Raw genomic sequence first — 22,899 nt, 5'->3', positions numbered from 1 at the left:
TAGCTCTTCTCTGTTCTTTTCTTGTTCTCTTGGTTTTGTTTCCTGTGGTTTGATGATTTTCTTTTTTTTTTTTTTTTTTTTTTTTTGCGGTACGCGGGCCTCTCACTGTTGTGGCCTCTCCCGTTGCGGAGCACAGGCTCCGGACGCGCAGGCTCAGCGGCCATGGCTCACGGGCCCAGCCGCTCCGAGGCACATGGGATCTTCCCGGACCGGGGCACGAACCCGCATCCCCTGCATTGGCAGGCGGACTCTCAACCACTGCGCCACCAGGGAAGCCCTTTCTTTTTTTTTAAATTTATTTATTTTTAATTTTGGCTGCATTGGGTCTTCATTGCTGCACGCATGCTTTCTCTAGCTGTGGCGAGCGGGGGCTACTCTTCATTGCAGTGCACAGGCTTCTCATTGCAGTGGCTTCTCTTGTTGCAGAGCACAGGCTCTAGGCAGGTGGGCTTCAGTAATTGTGGCACGTGGGCTTCAGTAATTGTGTCTCGCGGGCTTTAGAGCGCAGGCTCAGTAGTTGTGGCGCACGGGCTTAGTTGCTCCACAGCATGTGGGATATTCCCCGACCAGGGCTCAAACCCATGTCCCCTGCATTGGCAGGCGGATTGTTAACCACTGCACCACCAGGGAAGCCCTGATGATTTTCTATAGTAGTATGCTTGTGATCCTTTCACTTTAGTTTTTGTGTATCTATTGTAGGTTTTGTTTTGTTTTGTTTTTTGGCCACACCATGTGGCTTGTGGGATCTTAGTTCCCTGACCAGGGATTGAACCCAGGCCCTTGGCATCGAAAGCGCAGAGTCCTAACCATGGACCACCAGGGAAGTCCCCCTATTGCAGATTTTTCATTTGTTGTTACCATGAGGTTCATATATGTTGACCTGTAACCATATCTATTACTTGTTTTAAACTGGTAGTCACTTAAGTTCAAACACATTCTTAAAAAATCTATATTTTTTACTCCCCTGCCCCATGTTTTGTGTTTTTGATGTCATATTTTACATCTTCATGTTTATCCCTTAACTGTTTGTTGTAGTTACAGTTGATTTTACAATTTTTTTTTGTTTTAATCTTGGTATTAGCTTATTTAAGTGGTTGATCCTCCGCCTGTATTATATATTTGCCTTTACTATTGGGATTTTTCCTTTCCAATAGATTCTTACTCCTTGTTGAAGACTTTTCTTTTCCACTTAGAGAAGACTCTTTAACATTTCTTTTAGGGTCGGTTTAGTATTCGTGAACTCTTTTTTTTTTTTGCGGTACGTGGGCCTCTCACTGTTGTGGCCTCTCCCATTGCGGAGCACAGGCTCCGGACGCGCAGGCTCACTGGCCATGGCTCACGGGCCCAGCCGCTCCGCAGCATGCGGGATCTTCCCGGACCGGGGCACAAATCCGTGCCCCCTGCATCGGCAGGTGGACTCTCAACCACTGCGCCACCAGGGAAGCCCTCGTGAACTCTTTTAATTTTTGCTTTTCAGGTAAGTTGTTTATCTCTCCTTCAATTGTAAATGATAATCTTGCTGGATAAGGTTGTAGGTTTTTCCCTTTCAGCACTTTAAATAAAATCATGCCACTCTCTTCTGGCCTGCAAAGTTTCTGCAGAGGAATCAGCTGATAGCCTAATGGGGGTTCCCTTGTACATGACTCTTTGTTCTTCTCTTGCTGCCTTTAGAATTCTCTCTTTCTCCTTCTTTTTTGCCATTTTTAATTATTATATGTTTTGGTGTGGGTCTGTTTGGGTTTATCTTGTTTGGGATCTCTTCTGCCTCCTGTACCTAGATATCTGTTTCCTTCTTTAATTTTGGGAAGTTTTCAGCCATAATTTCATCAAACACATTTTCAACCCCTTTCTCTCTTCTGCTTCTGGGAACCCTATAATGAGAATGTTGATATGTTTGATGTTGTTCTACAGGTCCCTTTAACCAGTCTCATTTTTAAAATTTGTTTTTCTTTTTGCTGTTCTGATTGGGTGATTTCCATCATAAGTTGCCTTGCATTTATGCATTTATGCATTCTTCTTTATCACCTACTCAGCTGTAAATTCCTTCTCTTGTGTTTTTCATTTCAGTTACTGTATTCTTCAGTTCTTTTTTAAAATATTTATTTGTTTGTTTATTTATTTATTTATTTACTTATTTTTGGCTGCATTGGGTCTTAGTTGTGTATAAGGATCTTTCATTGTGGCACATGGGTTTCTCTCTCATTGCGGCGCACAGGCTCCAGAGTGCATGGGCTCAGTAGTTGCGGCACACGGGCTCTCTAGTTGTGGTGTGCAGGCTCAGTAGTTGCAGCGTGTGGGCTAAGTTGCCTCATGGCACATGGGATCTTAGTTCCCCAACCAGGGATTGAACCTGCATCCCCTTGGAAGGCAGATTCTTAACCACTGGGCCACCAGGTAAGTCCCCCTGTATTCTTCAGTTCTGACTGATTTTTTTTTCTAGTTCCTTGTTAAAATTCTCACTGTGTTCATCTACTCTTTTCCCATTGTGTTAGCATTCTTATTACTAATGCTTTGAATGCTTTATCTGGTAAATTATTTACCTCTGTTTCATTAGTTGTTTGTTCAGGGTTTTTCTCTTGTTCTTTCATTTGAAACAAATTCTCCTGTCTTCTCATTTTGCTTGACTTTCTCTGTCCCTATGAAATTAGGTGAAACATTTACTTATCCAGGTCTTAAAGGAGTGTCCTTGTGTGAGAGCATCCCTATACAGCTTGCATGTGCCCAGTGGCCTTGGTGGGAGAGCTGTATCTGACATCAGTGTGAGTCACATCTTCCTCCACGGTGTCCTGGCAGCTATCATCTTGGTGGGAGGTGGGTTTAGAGATGGAGGGGCTAGAGCCAGGGCAAGGTGTGAGCTGGGGCTCCTCCTCTGCTCAGTGGCCAGCACCAGCCTACTGGGGATGGGGGCAGGTCTCAAGTTGTTGGAGCAAAAGCCCTGAGGGTTGGGTCCATGTTTGTTTTTTCCCCTCTAAATGTGTGCTCTCCACCTCCCAGCATTGGTACCCTCACCCCAGAGGGGAGCAGTGCTGGAGCAAGAGGGACTGAGCAGGTGCTTGGTTTGGGTTGTGGCATGAGCTAGAGTGGTCCTGGCACCAGTCAGAGTTCCAGACCACTCCCTAACTGCTGCCACCCCAAGTGCCAGCAATGTCTGTCCTCACCTGGCTCAGTTGCTGTTTGGGCCTGAATCAGCTCTGTCCCCTACCACTGCATACTCTCCTTGCCTGTGACAGTCCTTGTCCTAAAGTGGAGCTGCATCATGGAACCAGTGGGGCTGGAGCTGGTGCTTGACTCAGCCTGGGTCATGCACTGTCGGTCGCAGGGAACAGGCCAGTGTCCCAGGCAGTTCCATTCTGCTTCCTCTGCCTTGTTTCAAGAGTAAAGAAGTGTGTGCACACTGTTCACAAGCAGAGTCTAGGTTTCTTACAGTCCTGCTATAGTCCCACTGGTTTTCTAACCAGCTAAGGGGACTCATCCTTCCAGTGTCGTACCCCAGGGTGGGATGCCCAGTATTTGGTTTGAACTGCTCACTCTCTGGGGAGGATCTCTGAGTATACATAATCCCCCTCCTCTTCTATGTCCCTTCCCAGGCATGCAGGCCCCAACCTGATTGCTTCTTTTTCCCTCCTCTCCAATTCCATGTGGATCTTCCTTACAGCCTTGGTTTTACAGGAATCTTTCTGTCTGTCTCCAGTTTGATTTTAGTGAGAATTGCTCCACATGCAGATTTTTAAAAAATATTTATTTATTTACTTATTTTGGCTGTGCCAGGTCTTAGTTGCTGCATGTGGGATCTTTGTTGTGGCATGCAGGATCTTTAGTTGCGGCATGAGGACTTCTTAGTTGTGGCATGCGGACTCAGTTGTGGCATGCATGCAGGATCCAGTTCCCCCCAGGGAACCAGGGATTGAACCAGGGATCAAACCCGGGCCTCCTGCATTTGGAGCGTGGAGTCTCATGCACTGGACCATCAGGGAAGTCCCTAGATGTATTTTTGATGTATTTGCAGAGGGAGGTGAACTCCGAGTCCTCCTACTCTGCCATGTTTATCTCCTCCTGGACTATATTTCAATGCTGATCATTGTCTGTTTGCCCTCAGTTCCATTCTGTCACCCTGAATGATACAATTTCCCAGGCTTCCTTGTGTATAGCCACATGACTGTAGGCCAGAGTTTCTCAACTGTGCACTTGGCATTTTGGCTGGGTAATTCTTTGTTGTGAGGGGTTGTCCTCTTCACTGTAGAATGTTTAACAGTATCACTGGCCTCTATCTGCTGAATGTCAGTAGTACATCCTCCCTCTGAGCTGTGACAACCAAAAATGTCTCCAGATTGCCAAATATCCCCTGGAGGAAAGGGGGTCAAAAATCACTCCAGTTGAGAACCATTGGTCTCGATCTTTATACTGCTGGTGGAAGGCAGGCTACATTACCAAACTGTCTGTTTGATTTGGTTTGGAAGTCCCACACAGCTTCCCTAATGGTGTTTGATAAGGTACAGAATACTAAATTCTGTAGGGAAGTAAAACACTTATAACCTAATAAAAAAGACAAAAGAACACATGAAGCTGTGAAAGAATAACATCTGCTAAACTTGTGGTTATACGTAGGAAATTTAAAAAGAAGCAATGTAAGACAGGAAAGTCAGCCAATGGCTCAGGCCTCACAGGGTGGGAAGGGCTTTTTGAGGCCACCAGAACCCAGAGCCTAGCCCTCAGGTTGTAGTTTCAAAAAATGATTACTCTTTTGCTTTTAAATTATATTTTTTAAAAGTGTTCATTTTAATACATATTATGGCAAGAAACATTTTTTGAGGTGTCTTCAACCCTGCCAATAATTCCCACCCACTTCATCATGGATGTTTAAACGTTAGCATTTTGATACGTAACTTTCCATACTTTTTCCAAGCCTCTACAGCCATATTTGTATATAGGTTTCTATATAGGTATATAGGGGTTTTAAAATAATAAAAAGGTATATTTATTAAATAATAAAAAAGGATCATAATATACACATTTTTGTGCAACTTACTTTTGTCACTCCCAGTGTATCATATAAACAGTCCTCAAGAACAACAGTTATAGATCTTTTTAATGGTTGCATAATATGCCATAGTATGTATACATCATAATTTGATCAACAGATTTTCTGTTGAAGACATTGGGATTGTTTCTGGACTTTTTTCCCAACAACATTAATGCCATAATAAACATTCTTGTGTTCATAGCCTTACATATTCACACTTTTATTTCTTTAAGCTAAGTGAGATTTTGAATTGAAATGTATAGGTATATGTATGGTATTTATAATTTTAATAAATATTTCCAGATTACTTTCCAACACTATGAGAATAATGTATTATAGTATCAGTTCCCCCATATCCTGGTAAGCAATAGATGGTAAAAATAAAATTTGTTTTGTTTTTGTGTGAGGAGTGAAAAATGGAACCTCATTGTTTTACTTGCATATTACTGTCTACAAATAGATTTGAACATATTTACAATTTTTATATAGTAAAATATATCTATTTTAAATGTTTCCTGTCTCAGTTAAAAAGGTTTTTCTTGATGCAAAGTTATATAATATTCTAAAATGTCTTATAATATTTTTATTGTATTTTTTCCTTTAGATCTTCGGTCCACCTGGAATTTATTTTTGTATCTAGTGTAAGGTAGGAATCTGTATTTGTATTTTTTCACAGTAATAATCATTCTGCCAATATCATTTTAGTACAAAAAGAGTTGATACTAACTCCCCTACTAATTGTAGTCATGTGAGACATATCAAGGGTATAAGGCCAATTTATTTGTTTATTTAAATAGAATTGTGAAGTCAGCCAGAATATTAACGTTGGCTCTTTGAACATTTTCTCCCAAGTGGAAAATTCCATATGGGAAACCAAATTACTGTTGAAGTCTGCTTAGAAAGCTGAGGACTAGGGGAGTTCCCTGGTGGCCTAGTGGTTAGGATTCTGCGCTTTCACTGCCATGGCCTGGGTTCAATCCCTGGTTGGGGAAGTGAGATCCCACAAGCTGTGTGGCTTGGCCAAAAAATTAAAATAAAAAACAAAACAAAAAAAGAGAAAGCTGAGGACTAGAAAACAAGTTAAAAATCTTAGTGACTAGTGTCTGACGTCTATGACAGTCTTTGGTATAATACAAAATATTTTGCTTTTGTCCCCTGTTCCAAACACAGAACTCCTAACACCCTTGTAGTTTCCTGAGTGATAGGAGCATCATTTATTATTCATAAGAAGGCCCTTCCAGCACTCCTGAGTTTATGCTAATTAGGTAGCTTAAGGTAGGCCTTAGGGTGGGACCCCCAAGATAGCTTTGAGATGGGCAGGTCACCAGAAAGACCAAGTGATTAGAGGATGGGAACTTTTCAGCTCTACTCCTGACCTCCAGAGTGAGAGGCAGGGTGTGCTAGAGATTAAGTTCTATAAAAACTCTTGAACAAAGAGATTCAGAGAGCTTCCAAGCTGGTGAACACAATGAAGTGCTGGGAGGGTAGGCACCCCAACTCCACGTGAAAGAAGCCCCTTTGCTCAGGACCTTTGTGGACTTTGCCTTTGTACCTCTTCATCTGGCTGTTCATGTGTATCCTTTGTAAGGATACAAAAGTTACCTTTACTTTGTAATTATAAGTGATGTGTCTTATTGAGTTTATTGAGTTCTGCGAGCCACTGTAGGAAATTATGGAATTTTAGGAGAGTGTCATGGGAACTCCCAATTCATAGCCAGTTGGTCAGAAGTCCAGGAGGTCTAGGACTTGTGACTGGCATCTGAAGTGGGGGCAGTCCTGTGAGACTAAGACCTTGAGCTGTGGGGTGTTCACCAACTCCCAGTATTCAGTGTCAAAAATGAGTTGAAGTGTTGAACACCCAGTTATTGTCTGGAGAATCAGAGATTTGGTTGTTGGTGTTGGAAGACACCTCACAGCCCAATGCACCAATGTTCATCCTGTCAACCAAGGTACCAGAAATCTCATATTGTATGTTTCACTAACTTTCTCATGTGAACTGTGCTGGCTACAAACCAAATGTCCTTGCCTTGCCTTTTTTTTTTTTTAATTTTTTTTAAGCATCCATGCTTCCCATCACGCTTCATTAAATAATTGTTTTCCTATGTGCCAAGATTCCTTTATGTTCTTCATTTATTCTTTCATTCAATAAATATATGTGATAAATATATGTGCCAGTTCTCTACTAGACAGCTGACAATACAGAGGTGAACCAGATGAACAAAATTCCTGCTATAGTTGGGGGAGACAGTCAATAAAACACACAGAGAAAAATAACAAATGAAATAGGGAATGTGCTCTCTAATCATTAGAGTCTAATGTACTGAATAAGGAGTAGAGAGGACTTGTTCTAGGGAAGGAGGCACAGGCAGAAAAGTATGACAGATACGTGGCAGGAACATATGTATTTTAAGTGCTTCCAGAGTTATTTTGCACGTATAGAAGCAAATACATACATTTGGTCTCCTTTCCACACACCCCCTTTTATTTTTTCACAAATAGCACTATACTGTACACACTGTTCTACATTTTGCACTATGCAACTTGGAGATCATTCCATATGAGAACTTGAAGAGCTTCCTCATTTTAAAAAAGTGGCTTTGTAATATGAAAAGCTCAATTTAGAGAATAGTAATGCTAAAAATATTTACAAGAAGGTCAACACCAGATTAATGGGAGTTTGAAAAACTGAATGTGAATTTGCCAGGGTTAGGGGCTAAGAATGACCTGAATTTCACGCAAGTAGTTTTCAACTACTGGTAAGGCCATAACTCTAGTTAGGAGGGTTCATTTTGTTTTGGAATACAATTTCTGTCTCTCATTTATCCTACCGGCCATGTGTGCCCCATCTGACCTTTCAGTACAGGAGTAATCACAGTGATCACACAGCATTTAATAAACACCATCAAGTGTCTTTTATACACAACATATATAAATGAATGAATGAAATAATAGGATGTCCATAAGCTTACAAATGTCTTTTTCAAAAAATCTGGGACTTCTCTTTCTATTTTGATAGGATACTGACTCTCATTTTATATATTACATCCTACCAACATAGCTGAGAATCAATTTATGAAATATTTTGTGAGATAAGATAGATGAAGTAGGGAGGAAACAGGGCCAAGTATGTCAGCCAGGAAGGGTGAGGTGCCTATGTAGTTAGGAACTGGAAAGAGTGTAGGAGCGAAGAAAAGACAACAGGATTTGCTGACTGATTCAGTAGAGGGCATCAATCTGAAGGAACACTTCAATGATTTCAAGGCTTCTAGGATGAAGGAGATCATCACTTTCAGAAATGAAGCAACCAGTTGTAAGGAGAGATTCTCAGTTTAATTTGAGGTACAAAGACTTTTGGCTTTAGATGGGACCCCAGAGTTACATTTTCAAAATTAGAACTTTTTTTTTTTAAGTAAGAAACACCGTAAGTTGGTTTCTTAAGTTCAAACAGTAATTGCCATGGTATAGGCAGAACCCACTTTAAGCTTAAGGACTGATATACTATAAACTCACAGAGGTCCCTTAAGTGGATAGAAGTGCCATGTCCAGAGGCAGAGATGCCTGCCAAGTTTGGCTCTGGATCTGCCATGTATTATATGAGTCCTTACTTAAGGCTAGATGTGGAGTGACAGAGTCCTGGAAATTTCAGGAAAAGTGTAAAGTAGAGGGCCTTCAAGTAGGAAAGTAATATTTTTTAGCTATTATGTACCCCTCACTTTACATCTGGCTATCTTATTTCTCATCACAACCCTACAAAATAGGTATTAGCATTTTAGAGATGAGGACATTGGGTTTAGAAAAGCTAAATAAAGTGCTCACGCTAGAAGGGAAGGACCTCAAATTCTAACCCAAATCCAGATGTTTATAGGGGCCAAGTCATGCTCAGTCCAGTTCTCCTCATAACGCCCCACTTTACCCTGTATACTAATTCCATGAAGCCCAGAGAAGGTAAATCCCACATTTGGAGCCAAGCTGGGGCCAGAAAGCAAATAGGCTGATCACCCTCCCACCCCCGTCAAAGGTCCTTCCAGAGCTGACACACGCCTTTCAGGATATGACAACCTACACCACCCTACAAGGGATGGAGAGAGGGAGAAAAAGCAACCGGCTCAGGAGAGAAGCAAAGAGAAAAAAGGAGGCAAAGAGGAGTTGTCAGAATGGGGTGAGGAGGTTGAAGAGTTAACTGTGTCCTTTTGCGTCTACTGATAACCGTAACAAAGAGACCGACTACCTAGCGTATTTCAGGAAGCTGAGCCTTGGCCAGCTTCATTCCTGATCGCCTTTCAGGAACTAAGTTTTAACCCTTAGCGTAAATCCAGAAAATACAAAGTAAGGCGAGCAAGGTGTGCACTTCAGGCAAAAGCGGAAACTCGCAGTACGAACCAAAACTTGACCCAACCAGGCAGCAGTGATTTGACGACAGTTTGAAAGACAAGTTTGGCTGCAAGACTCGCCTGCCGCCGAGGGGTGGGGCCGCAGCAGCCCCGGCCGCGTTTCCTCCAGGCCCACACCGCCTCCGCCTGCCACGTGACCCGCCGTGTTGTGGTCCGGCCCGCGTGGGTGGCGGGAGCGGCGGGAGGGCGGGGGCGAAAAGGGGCGGGTCACGTGACGGGGTTTAAATCTCCCGCAGCCGGAGCCGCGGGGGCGCCAGTGCCGCGAGTCGAGCGGGAGGAGAGGAGGCGAGGGAGGAGGGCCAGAGAGGCAGTTGAAAGATGGCGGACGAGGCGGCGCTCGCCTTTCAGCCCGGCGGCTCCCCCTCGGCAGTGACGGCTGAGAGGGAGGCCCCGTCGCCTCCTACCGGGGAGCCGCTCCGCAAGAGGCCGCGGAGAGACGGCCCCGGCGTCGGGCGGAGCCCGGGCGAGCCCGGCGGGGCGGCCCCCGAGCGTGAGCTGCCGGCGGCGGCTGGCGGCTGCCCGGCGGCGGCGCTGCGGCGGGAGGCCCAGGCGGCGGCGGCCGGAGACGGAGACAATGGGCCGGGCTTACAGGGCCTATCCCGGGAGGCGCCGCCGGCCGACGACTTCTACGACGACGACGACGACGAGGGCGAGGAGGAGGAAGAGGCGGCGGCGGCTATTGGGTACCGAGGTGCGCAGGGCGCGGGCGGGCCGGGACTGCGCATCCCCCCCCCCTCCTCCCGGGGCCCCTCCTGGGGTGGGGGAGTGTCGGGCGGGCTGGGGGCTCGGGGCTGGCTCTGCGGCGTCCCCCTCTCCACTAGGGCCCTTCTTAGCTGCGCGCCTCCGGGGCTGCGGGCCCGGCTGACGGAGCGGCCCGGGGACTCACTCCCTCCCTCGCTCTCTCCCCTCCCTCCTCCCTCGGCCGGCGGCCCGCCCCAGTGGCCTCGCGCTTTGCGCAGCCGCGGGGCGAGCTAGCCTCGCAGCTGGTTTAAAAAAAAGTTTCTCTCCCCTCCTACTCTTTTAACGTATTGCTTTTGTTAAATGTCTTGCTTTTCCGCCCACCCCCCACCCCCGCACACTTAAACATGAAACTTTTTGACTGTCCCTTGCACCAACCTTTTGCAGTTGCCTTTGCAAACTGACACCTGTGCAATTTGTGTGTGTGTGTTTTTTTTTTTTTTTTGGAGGGCCTTTATTTTTAAACTTGTTTTAAATTTTAAAGAGTGTAGTTGCTTCTAAAGACGTTACCCCTCTGTGGTGCAACTAATAGTGGGCATAGGAGAGTAATAGTAGTTTTAGAGTACTTTGAGTAGTATTTTTTCTCTAATCGTGTTCTTAGATTAAATATCTTCTTGTGTGTGTATATGTAACCCTGAAACACGAATTGACATTTTTCTGGCATAGTAAAGCAGATGTGATAGTTGTATATGTCTTGTCATCCTTGAGTGTTTCAGAGTTTCTATCCGGATAGATGTGCGTCTTTATTAATATTTGTATCAAGAAATCCAGTCAGTGGGCCATTTGATCATATCAAAAGGCAACAACGTGTGCATTAGGGATTGGATTAGAGAAACAACCCCTGTTTTCAAGATACATAGTTTAATAAGGGAAACGAATAATGCAAAGGTATTTTTGTATGTTTAGTGTTATATGAGAGAAGTGCAAGTTGCCATGGTAATATTAGCACGACTTTTTTGGGTAAATTTTTATTTGATAAGTTTTATGAACTATTATTTGTGATCGATAGATTCAGTCTAGGTTACTACTTTTTGTGTTTTGATTAAGTAGACATAATTTTTTTCTAGATTTTGATGAACTGAAACTTAGATTCCGAGCAGAATCCCTAAAGATGAGGCTATACTGTTCCTGTGAATGGTGCAGATTGATACAGTAGGCATTCTTTACACAGGCACTATGAATGTTAAGTGTTTTATCATTGAAAATTGTTGCATCATAATTATAGATCTTCATAATTTTAGATGCAGATTGTTTCAGAAACCTTGAGTTACTTTTGGTTTCTTTTGCAGATAACCTTCTGTTTGGTGATGAAATCATCACCAACGGTTTCCATTCGTGTGAAAGTGATGAGGATGATAGAGCCTCACATGCGAGTTCTAGTGACTGGACTCCAAGACCACGGATAGGTATGGTTTCACAGTTTAAGAGCTATCTTTTTCAGTATTCTCTTTTTATGTCAACAAAAAATATATTTCTCTGTCCCCTTGTAGCCTGGTGATGAGGTTCTTAGGTGTTTGATGAGATTTAATATCATCCTGGTTTTAGGGAAAGTCTAGTGCTTTGTGCTGTTTTTGTTTTAAAATAATCTCTGTATGTAACTTTTTTATTGCTGGTTTCCTGTACTTGAATATAAGTCCCATGGGGGCAGGGATTTCTGACTGATTTGTAGACTGTTTTGTCAGTGCCTAGAAAAGTGCCTGGCACATAGTTTGTCCTCAGTAAATATTTATTAAGTATTTTGATGAAATGAGAAATATTTTGAAGTAGAGCACAGTATCAGATTTTTATACCAAGTAGTAACATGACCATCTCAAAATGTTCTTTCTCTTAATATGCTGGGTTTTTTCAAAAATGCCTTGACTGCTTAAACATAGTAATGATTAGTTCATTTTTAGTGTTTATATTTACTGTATTTTTGGTTTTCTCAAGCTAGGAACTGATCTAAGAAATTTCAGGGTAAAGAATTAAAGCTCAGAACATCAGCATTGTATGTATCATTTTGGGAGACTGGTTAAGATTAACTTGAAGATTGTTACTGGAAAAATTTTAAAGATAGTAAAGTGTATAAGATTTCCTTTTCTTTTTTCTTTATGTCTTTAATGGTAAATAGTGTGGGCTTTCGGGACTGGTAAGATCTTTCCTGTGTTGATTTGTAGAACCCTTTTGTACATACTTCTGTCATGTTTATGTTGTATTTTTCTAGATTTTAACCATAGAAATTTAGTTCTAGTAGTTAATTAGTTTGACTCTTAAAATACATACTTGGTATTTTATAGCTCTAGGGGCAGGCTCAACTCCTGATCTCTCCCTAATAATCTCTTTGGGATATAGCGTTAGATCTGAAGATGCTGTGAATGAAACACCTTTATAGTGCATATTTTTACTCTGCAAAACAGTGTTAAGCATTGCTAATTTCTTACTTCAAAAAATAAATGAGATTTTCAATTACTTGGAAGTGGATCTGATCTAGTTCTTTTCCCTCTTGATATAGGTCCATATACTTTTGTTCAGCAACATCTCATGATTGGCACAGATCCTCGAACGATTCTTAAAGATTTACTACCAGAAACAATTCCTCCACCTGAATTGGATGATATGACACTGTGGCAGATTGTTATTAATATCCTTTCAGAACCACCAAAAAGGAAAAAAAGAAAAGATATTAATACAATTGAAGATGCTGTGAAATTACTGCAAGAGTGCAAAAAAATAATAGTTCTAACTGGAGCTGGGGTATGTAAGATGTATAAAACACTAGTATGGGAGGTGGTGTATGTTTTTTCTTAAGCCTTGCCCAATTCAGAAACATTTTTCTGGTGTAGAATTTATCCTTATATGATGATGGGCATTTGTGTTTGAAACTGCTAAAAAGTGAGTGCAGGAGCAATTACTAAATTGGTTCAGTTTTTTAAAAACCTCTCGATAACCTTAAAAAAGATTCACGTCTGTTTACTGGCACAGTAGGTAAGTGGAATTAAGGCAAGATTTTTACCTACATTATACCACAACTTCTAAGGAGATGCAGGGAATTCTGCTTGCATTAAAGTGTGTCAGGGTCTGATAGAAATTGGTTATTTGTTTGACCTTCATGGGGAAACCGGGAGCCTAATATGTGTTGGCAAGTAATGCAGTGTTGGAAAGGTAACAGATTCCTGCCTCTCCTCCATTTTAAATTAAGGTGATGTGATTGTGGTGGGTTGAGATTTTTCATTTGTTCCACTTTAGGTCTCAAATAACTAGTTACTTAGGCTATTTCATATTGTGTGTTGAATGCAGAATATGTTACATGGTAGCGACCAGGACAGCTGTTGGAGAAAAATCAGTCCTGCTTTCTAACCTTTTGGTTAAGGGAGGGTGTTATTTAATCTTAAATGATCATGAAGAATAGTTGCACTTTGCTCCCCGATGTGATTTAGGCAAGTTTGTTTTGCTCTGAGGCTAAAGTGGAGTAAATGCTGACAAAATTGTGAAACAAAAGGATAACTTCTGAAGTCCCTATTTGTAATGTCAAGGTTTATTTGTAGAAAAAGCATAGTGTTTAAATCTATTCTTAAAAATTGAAATATTGTACAACATAGTTTTTTAAGGAAAATAAAGAAATTTAGCGTTCTTGAAGTAGTAGCACTCTAACCCAGAAGAAGGATTTCTTTGGAAATAGTTCACTGTGATAGAAATTCTTGCCTGCTTTCTAGTTATAATAATTTGGAATGGTTTACTTCGTTCTCAATCAAGTTGGTATTGTTTTAATTTGTTGGTTAAATGCTTATAAAGGTTTAAAGTTAGCCTGACTTAAAATTCTTTACCCCATTATGAATGGAATATGTGATGGATTTAATTATACTGGTTTTCTGAGTGTTTTATTTCTATTAGAAGTTAAAGTAGGGCATTATCTCCATTCCCCAAAAGAAGTTTCAAACTAAAAATATTTTTCAGCTCTTCCCTAATTGTGTGATAAGAGGACTAATAATTATTAAGGTAGCAGTAGAAGATTTAATTGTACAAATTATGCCATGCGTATTTCAGGTTTCTGTTTCTTGTGGAATACCTGACTTCAGGTCAAGAGATGGTATTTATGCTCGCCTTGCAGTAGACTTTCCAGACCTTCCAGATCCTCAAGCAATGTTTGACATTGAATATTTCAGAAAAGATCCAAGACCATTCTTCAAGTTTGCAAAGGTACTACAAACTCTTCTAGTTGTTTCTTTGACCTTCTCTCATGAAAAATTGTTTTAAATGGCAGTCTAGTAAATTGACTATTAGTACTGTGGTGGAGTAAAATCATTGAAATAAAGTCATTTTAGTCAGAATTCCCTTCTTCCCAGAAGGGACTGTCATTTGCTTTTCTTCATTTTAGGATTGAGCTTATTTTCAAAGAAGAGGCTATTGCATATTTTTCAAATTTGCACTTCAGTAATGGCCTTTACATTGTCCAGGCTTTTTTAGAGGTTAGTAGATCATATAAAAGTAACATCAGTGTTTTGATTTTGAATATTTTTTATGAATCATAAAGATTATAACATCTGCCTTTGGTATGTTTTTTTTTTGCGGTACGCGGGCCTCTCACTGTTGTGGCCTCTCCCATTGCGGAGCACAGGCTCCGGACGCACAGGCTCAGTGGCCATGGCTCACTGGGCCCAGCTGCTCCGCGGCATGTGGGATCTTTCTGGACCGGGGCACGAGTCCGTGTCCCGAACCCGTGTCCCCTGCATCGGCAGGTGGACTCTCAACCACTGCGCCACCAGGGAAGCCCTGGTATGTTTTATAGTAGCTAGGTTTTAACACACGAGGGTGCGCCTGAGAAATTTGTGATTAGAGGTGGAGAAGAATCTTAGATTGCATTTGAGTCAAGGTTGATCTGTTATGCTCTAGCGTCTTTAGTGCTCCTCTGTTCAGTTCAGAAGCCATTTGCCACGTGGGGCTGTTGAGTGCATAAGTGTTCTGAGATGTTATGTAAGTGTGGAAGACATACCAGATTTTGGAAACCTAGTATAGAAAACATGCAAAATATAAATTCTATTCTGTTATATATATATAAATAATGATTATGTGTGTAAATAATAATACTTTGATATTGGGTTATAAATGAGGAAGATTTCACATTGTTAATGTGGTTACTAGAAAATTTGAATTGTGTATATGATTCATACTATGTTTTTATTTGGCAGCTCTGCTCTGGAGTTTAAAGTTTGATGTTACAGTCTTCCCTTGGTATCTGAGGGGGATTAGTTCCAGGATCCCTCAGATACCAAAATCTGAGGATGCTCAAGTCCCTTATATAAAATGGCATAGTATTTGCATATAATCTGTGCACATCCTCCCTGTATACTTTTTTTTTTAATTGAATTTTATTTTTGGCTGCATCTGGTCTTAGTTGCTGGATCTTCGTTGAGGTGTGAGGGGCTTCTCTAATTGAGGAGCGCGGCTCAGTTGCCCTGCGGCATGTGGAATCTTAGTTCCCTGACCAGGGATTGAATGTCCCCTGCATTGGAAAGTGGATTCTTAACCACTGGACCACCAGGGAAGTTCCCTCCCTGTATACTTTAAATCACCTCTAGATTACTTATAATACCTAGTATAGGCATACCTTGTTTTATTTTGCTTCACTTTATTGCCCTTCACATATTCTGTGGGCCTTTTTTGTTTTTACAAATTTGAGGGATTGTGATCAAGTGAGTCTGTAGGCGCCATTTTTCCAACAGCATTTGCTCACTTTGTGTCTCTGTGCCACATTTTGGTCATTCACAGTATTTCAGACTTTTTCATTATTTGTTACTGTGATCTGGGATCAGTGATCTTCGTTACTGCTGAGGACTTAGATGATGATTAGCATTTTTTAGCAATAAAGTATTTTTAATTAAGGTATGTACTTTTTTTGGAGACATACTGCTATTGCATACTTAATAGATTACCATATAGTATAAAAATAACTTTATATGTACAGGGAAACCAAAAAATTCGTTTCACTGACTTTACTGGGATAATTCACTTTATTGCTTTGGTCTGGAACCAAACTCATGATGTCTCAGAGGTATGCTTATATGATGTTAATAGTCGCTGGTGCAGCAAATACAAGTTTTGGCTTTTGGAACTTTCTGGAATTCTTTTTCTCTGAATATTTTCAGTCTACAGTTGGTTGAATCCAAGGATGTGGAACCTGCAAATATGGAGGGATAACTATGCATTATACCATACCCAAGAAATTTTATCTTTTTTATTTTTTTAAAAAAAAGATTTATTTATTTATTTGGGTGTGCCGGGTCTGTAGTTGCTGCGCGCGGGATCTTGTAGTTGCGGCACGCGGTATCTTATAGTTGCGGCGTGCAGGATCTGGTTTCCTGACCAGGGATCGAACCCAGGTCCCCTGCATTGGGAGCGTGGAGTCTTTAGCCTTTGGACCACCTGGGAAGTCCCAAGAAATTTTACTTTAGATGTCTTTTTTCTATAGTTTAGCTTTATGGAAAGAAACTGTAAAATTGTTGTTGCTAAACTTTAGTATATTTGAAAGGGTCTTTTGTATTAGTGATTATTTTTTAATGAGCATAGAAGTGAAGTGGACCTGAATTTCCATTAAGGGATAACCTCAGCTACTTTCAAATCATGTGGTCTATTTATATACCTATAAGAAGAACTCTGCCAATTCAGAATACATGGTACTAGCTTAGATTGATGGACTGTCTAAAGAAATAATTTTGTTTTGTGCAAGTGTGCTTATAAATGGGAATTAGAGTAAAATGGGGAAATTACATTAGATTTTTTTGGATATGATTTACTTGCTAGAACTGAAAACTAAATTTGAAAATTTTGTAGGCTACTAAGAAATTTGAATCTTTCCAGTAATCAACTTGAAACTTATAAAAAATTTGGAACTTCATGTATCAGCGGTGATGATGGCCATCTATATCTAGCCTTTAGAACAGACAGCTGGTTCACACTAAATTGAACAAATAATGTAGAGTATCTCTTTTCCTTTGTTACAAGAATATGAATTCATGAAGATTCACTGTTTTTAACATACTGGTGCTAGGGGTTCTACTGCATGACTTTGAACACCAATGAAATATCACTTAGTTACTGGTTTCTTGAATTGGACCTAGGACACTGGCTCTGGTTATCAGAAATTAACAATTTTTTTTTTCTGACCACGCTGCATGACATGTGGGATCTTAGTTCCCAGACCAGGGATTGAACCTGTTCCTCCTGCAGTCTGCAGTGGGAGTGCGGAGTCCTAACCACTGGACTCCCAGGGAATTCCCCAGAAATTAGCACTTTAAGAAAGGCATCAAGTAACTAGAATTTACTTTGATCTTGCATCTGATTATAAGAGCTTGATTCACTAGTGCATTTATGTAATGCTCACAAGGTTTTTGTTGTAAATTCTTTGTTCTGAGAGGAAACAAAAAACATGCTCAAACTAACTTTTCAGCTTTTTCCCCATCACTTCAGTGTATACTAAATTGCCTGACACTTGGGGAAAATGCGGTAACTGAGAATACAAATAGCAAGGTGAGAAAGATTGTAACCTTAGTTGTCTAAGGCATATAATGGGTATTCAGTTTTAGCTTAAACTGGTTTTGACATGTAAGAATCTATAGAAGCAATTAAGAATTATTCTTACAAAGACAAATTATAAAAATACACATAATAGAAATCTAGACAGTGCTTAAGAGAAAATAAAATATCTGAATTGGAGTAAAAATGGCACAGTGTTAATGTGTTACAGTGTACAGATTTCATAGTACCTAGGAGAAGAAAAAGTTGGAGGGGCAGCATGTTTCGCTTCTCTATGAAAGTTTAAGTTATGGTAGGAGCTAAATAAATAATCTTTATAACTACCACTCATATAGGATTGTTGTACTTCAATTCTTACATTAGGAACTGCCAAAAGGAAAGTACCTAGTTGGTGAAATAGCACTTAAAATACATCGTAATAGGTAAGAGAGACTGAGTTAATTTGGGTCTAAAAATGAACAGGAAAAAGCTGAAGGACAAATAAGTAAGGACAAAGAATAAAGGATAGTATTTAAAAATGAAGGATGGGGAGAGTATGTAAATATTGTAATATTTTACTGGATTCCAAAAAGAATACATGAGTAAAATAGTCATAATCTAAAGTTTGCTTCCAGTGTCTGTACTAAGGAGAAAGTTAATTAAAAGATGGTTACTTTGCTAGTTATGAGAGAAAATGAATTTTTTTAAATTGAAGTGTAGTTGATTTACAATGTTGTGTTAGTTTCAGGTATACAGCACAGTGATTCAGTTACACATATATATGTATCCATTCTTTGAATTCTTCCCCTTATAGGTTATTATAAAATATTGAGTATAGTTTCCTGTGCTATACGGTAGGTCCTCATTGGTTATCTATTTTATACATAGGAGTGTGTATATGTTAATCCCAAACTCCTGATTTATCCCCCCTCCCCTTTCCCCTTTGGTAACCATAAGTTTTTTTCTATGTCTGTGGGTCTATTTCTGTTTTGTAAATAAGTTCATTTGTATCTCTTTTTTTTTAATATAAGTGATATATTTGTCATTGTCTGGCTTACTTCACTTAGTATGATAATCTCTAGGTCCATCTATGTTGCCGCAAATGGCATTATTTCATTCTTTTTTATGGCTGAGTAATATTCCACTGTACATATTTACCACATCTTTATCCAGTCATCTGTTGATGGACATTTAGGTTGCTTCCATGTTTTGGCTGTTGTAAGTAGTGCTGCAATGAACATTGGGGTTGCATGTGTCTTTTTGAAGTATAGGTTTCTCTGGATAAATGCCCAGTAGTGGGATTGCAGGATCATATGGTAGCTCTATTTTTAGTTTTTTAAGGAACCTCCATACTGTTCTCCATAGTGGCTGTACCAATTTACATTCCCACCAATAGTGTAGGAGGGTTCCTTTTGAGAGAAAATAAATTTAATAGAAAGCCATGAAAACAGGAAATATTGTGAATTTAGGCATTTTGGAAGGAAAGTTTCTACAGATGTATCAAGCCATTGATTGTATATAACTGAGAAGAAGCAGATTTCATCTAGACTGGAAACTCAAAAGTAACGGAGAGGCGTGTGAAAGAGGTAACTGGTTCATTAGAGCAGTTTCTCAACCTGTTGACTCTGGGATGGATAATTCTTTGCTGTGAGTAGCGGTTCTGTGCACTGTAGGATATTTAGCAGCAACCAATGGCCTCCTCCCTTTAAATGCCATGAGCCCCCCACCCCAGTCTTGACAATCAAAAATGTGTCAAGATGTTGCCAAATGTCTCCTACAAAATTGCTCCCTGTTTGAGCACCAGCATGTTAAGTGCGCCTAGCTTTAGTACCACTTTGAATTCTTCTACACAAGAACAATTAAGGCCAACATTAAAGCTATATATATTCTTGTTCTGAACTGTTGTCCTCTTGCATAATAAGGGTTTAAATTGATAATGAGGTTGTGGTCATGGTCCTGAGGAGTCTAAATTCACTGGTGCTGATAAAAATGAGTGGTTTAAGAGTCAGTGAAGGTGAAACTGAGGTTGTATGAAATAACTTTTTTTTTTTAAAGGACTGTGTTCAGAGAGTGTAGTTGCTCGCCCATATTGAATACAGTGAATGTTCTTTCCCTTAAAGTGATAAAATTCAAGAAAAAGTAGAGGGAGAAATATGAACTTCCAAAAACATATATTTATTCAGTAAATTGTCACTTTATTGATAATGTGCAGATACACCAGATTATGTAGTTATAAAGCTAAGAAATCTCAAAACCAGCTCATTACTTAAAAATCAAAAAAAGCACACACCCCCACCCCCAAAAAAGGCCACAGTCCCATTCACTTGAAGACAGTATGTTAATACTGACTTGTGTAGGTGGATTACATATAAGTGTAGAGTATTATATTTGGGTGCATATTATAAAGATGGGGTCTTTTACCTACTGCTTTGGATTTGTAGTATTTCTGTTTAATAAACTTTCAGATGCTTGAATACTTGATAACGGTCATAGTGTTCATCAAGTGGTCTACTGTAACTAATCCTGCAAGTGTTCCTTTTGGATGTTTCCTGCTTTCTGTTATTAAAAAGGTATTGCTCTGATTGTCCTTTCTGGTATGTTTATAATGTTCTTAGGATAAATTTCTGAAAGCAAAACTGCTAAGGGTCCTGATTTGTTTTACCTTATTGCTGCCTGGAAAGCAGGCAGCAATGTATACTCCCATCAGAAGTATAATATATACTCCCATCAGAAGTGTAGAAGTGTACGAGAAAACTGATTTAGCATGCCCAACCCCTCTCCCCCACAAAAAAAGCCTCCCGTGATACGTTATTAGTATTAAAGTATTTTTTAGAAAGTGTGTGTGTGTGTCTGTGTTGGTGTGTATGTTGTGTATGTGGTTTTTAAAAGGAATTCAAACAGTACACAACAAACGATAGTTGGCCTCTCCCTTCAGTCTTCCCTACCTCTAATCTCTTTCTCAAAGGTTACCATGGTAAAATGTTTCATTGGGTTTCCTTCTAGGGAAAAAAAAAAAAATGAGTAAACCTGTTTGTGTGTGTACGGGGGAGAGGTATTGTAAGTTTCTAATAATACTTTAAAAATGATTACCAACAGAATCACATACCCTTTTCTCTACAGTGCTTTTTTCCCATTTAATATCCGCGGAAGTAGTTTCATGGCGGCACTTAGATATACCTCATTTTAAAGAAAAGGCTGCATAGTACTGTTTGATAGTTGTACCCCAATATATATAATCAGTCTCCTATTAGTGGATATCTAGAGTTGTTTTTAAGGCAGTTAAAACTATCAGTGTAATAAATAAAAAATTAGCATGCTCTCATTAGTATTCAGTTTTTGTTTACTAGTGTAGATGACTGCTTCTTACTACTTGCCATGTGTATATCTTTGAGTTGCCTGTCTGTTCTTAGCTTTTTTTTTTTTCTTTTCCACTGAGATGCTTTTCTTTCTCATACTGATTTGTGAGAACATGCGTTTTTTTGGCCGCAACCTGCAGCTTGTGGATCTTAGTTCCCTGACCAGGGATTGATCCCAGGGCATGGCAGTGAAAGCACCAAGTCCTTAACCACAGGACTGCCAGGGAATTCCCGAGAACATGTGTGGGTTTTTTTGGTTTTTGTTTTTTTATTTATTTGGTTGCGCCTGGTCTTAGTTGCCGCAGGTGGGCTCCTCAGTTGTGGCTCACCAGCTCCTTAGTTGTGGCATGTGAACTCTTAGCTGCAGCATGCATGTGGGATCTAGTTCCCTGACCAGGGATCAAACTAGGGCCCCCTGCATTGGGAGCACGGAGTCTTAACCACCAGCCAGCCACCAGGGAAGTCCCCAAGAACATGTATTCTTGAAGAGTGTTTTTACATTAGAGGGTGATTGGAATTCCAGGCTCCACTAATCCCATGAAGTATGTGCAATGTGAAATATACTTACTAGATTCGTTTTAGTGGACTGATTTGCAGTACCTAATAGAAATGGTATTTAGCCTAAAAGAAAAATAGGAAACATGAGGTTGAGGGATCAGAAATTGCATAGTGGTTAAGAGCTGCACTTTGGCATCAAAACTGGGTTTGAATGACAGTTCTGCTACTTGCTAGCTCTTGTGACTTTTGGCGTTACTTCTGTGATTTGGTTTTTTCATCTGCAAGATGGGGGATACATGTCTACAGGAGGGTCAGCAGACCTTTTCCTGTAAAGGGCCAGGTAGCAAATGTAACCTGCTTTGTGGACCACATGGGAACTCTGTCATACTGTGTTCTTTTCCTTTACAGTCCTTGAAAATGTAAAAACCCAGTCTACAGCATTATTATAAAGTGCTCCTGTTATGCCTGTTACTTACATTAAGTAGTAATGAATGCTTGACTAATTGAAATTCTCTTGTGTTAGATTAGTACAGGGGCCGGCAAATTACAGCCTCAGTCCAAATGTGGCCCACTGCCTTTTTTTTGTACAGCTTCGAACTAAAATTTTTAAATGGATGGGGGAAAAAAATCAAAAGAATAATACTTCACATCATATGAACATTATATGAAATTCTAATATCAGTGATTGTAAGTAAAGTTCCACTGGAACACAGCTATGCTCATTCATTGGCCTATTGCCTGTGGCTGCAGATATACTACAATAGAAGACTTGAGTGGCTGCCACATAGACCGTAAGGACAGAGACTGAATGGCCCACAAAGTCTTAAATACTTGCCAACTGGTGTCCCAGTGTGGAAAAAGTTTGCTGAAGCTTGAGTTCCTTGGGGAAGTCACATGTTTAACAGGAAAAAAAGTAGTTAAATTTGTCAGGTGACTTAACTTTAATTTGCAAGTATTGAATAGGTAAGATTTTTCGTAGTCTATGGTTTAGTGGAATGAATGAAACAAGACCAGGGATTATGAGGATTTTCCTTACCAGGATCAATTAGTTTCACTTATTTTTTGACAGCATGGAGAATGTAAATTCTAGTTTCTTAACAGCTCTACCTACTTACTACCTAGCAAATAGTGGCATCTCAAACTTTGATGAGTCCTTTTAGTTTTGAGGGGCTGCAGTTAACACCCCTGCTTTTGACTGGAATCTCATTCATATTGCTAGAAATTTTAAGAAGCAAGCAAGCAGAGAGCATCTCTGGAGAAAAACCATTATTTCTACATGAAAGCTTACTGGGGCAGATAGTTCTAAGCTTTAGTTTTGGTCACATTGGTTGCCTATGGCCAATTACTGGATTGTTCGCATGTTTCTGGACACTGCTGTGAAAGCAGCCTGTCATTTTAATAGTATTTG

At 40.3% G+C, this 22,899-nt stretch overlaps 1 protein-coding gene across 3 annotated transcripts in view; it reads left to right on the top strand.

Annotated features, from left to right (window-relative positions):
* Positions 1-22,899, top strand: part of SIRT1 (sirtuin 1) — a 69,442-nt gene that overhangs the window by 34,427 nt on the left and 12,116 nt on the right. For 2 of the 3 annotated variants that reach the window (XM_030862386.3, XM_060285850.2), the window contains 5 exons: positions 5,625-5,666; positions 9,648-10,102; positions 11,439-11,555; positions 12,641-12,882; positions 14,173-14,325. In XM_030862386.3, the coding sequence (XP_030718246.1) occupies positions 9,730-10,102; positions 11,439-11,555; positions 12,641-12,882; positions 14,173-14,325 (885 nt within the window). In that variant the 5' untranslated portion in view covers positions 5,625-5,666; positions 9,648-9,729. Of the gene's footprint in view, positions 1-5,624; positions 5,667-9,647; positions 10,103-11,438; positions 11,556-12,640; positions 12,883-14,172; positions 14,326-22,899 lie in introns of those variants that run through there. The other variant, XM_030862387.3, reaches the window with a different exon arrangement.

Source organism: Globicephala melas, chromosome 16 (assembly GCF_963455315.2).
Source record: "Globicephala melas chromosome 16, mGloMel1.2, whole genome shotgun sequence".
NCBI classification, from domain to species: domain Eukaryota; kingdom Metazoa; phylum Chordata; class Mammalia; order Artiodactyla; family Delphinidae; genus Globicephala; species Globicephala melas.
This window is presented reverse-complemented; position numbering and strand designations above follow the sequence as displayed.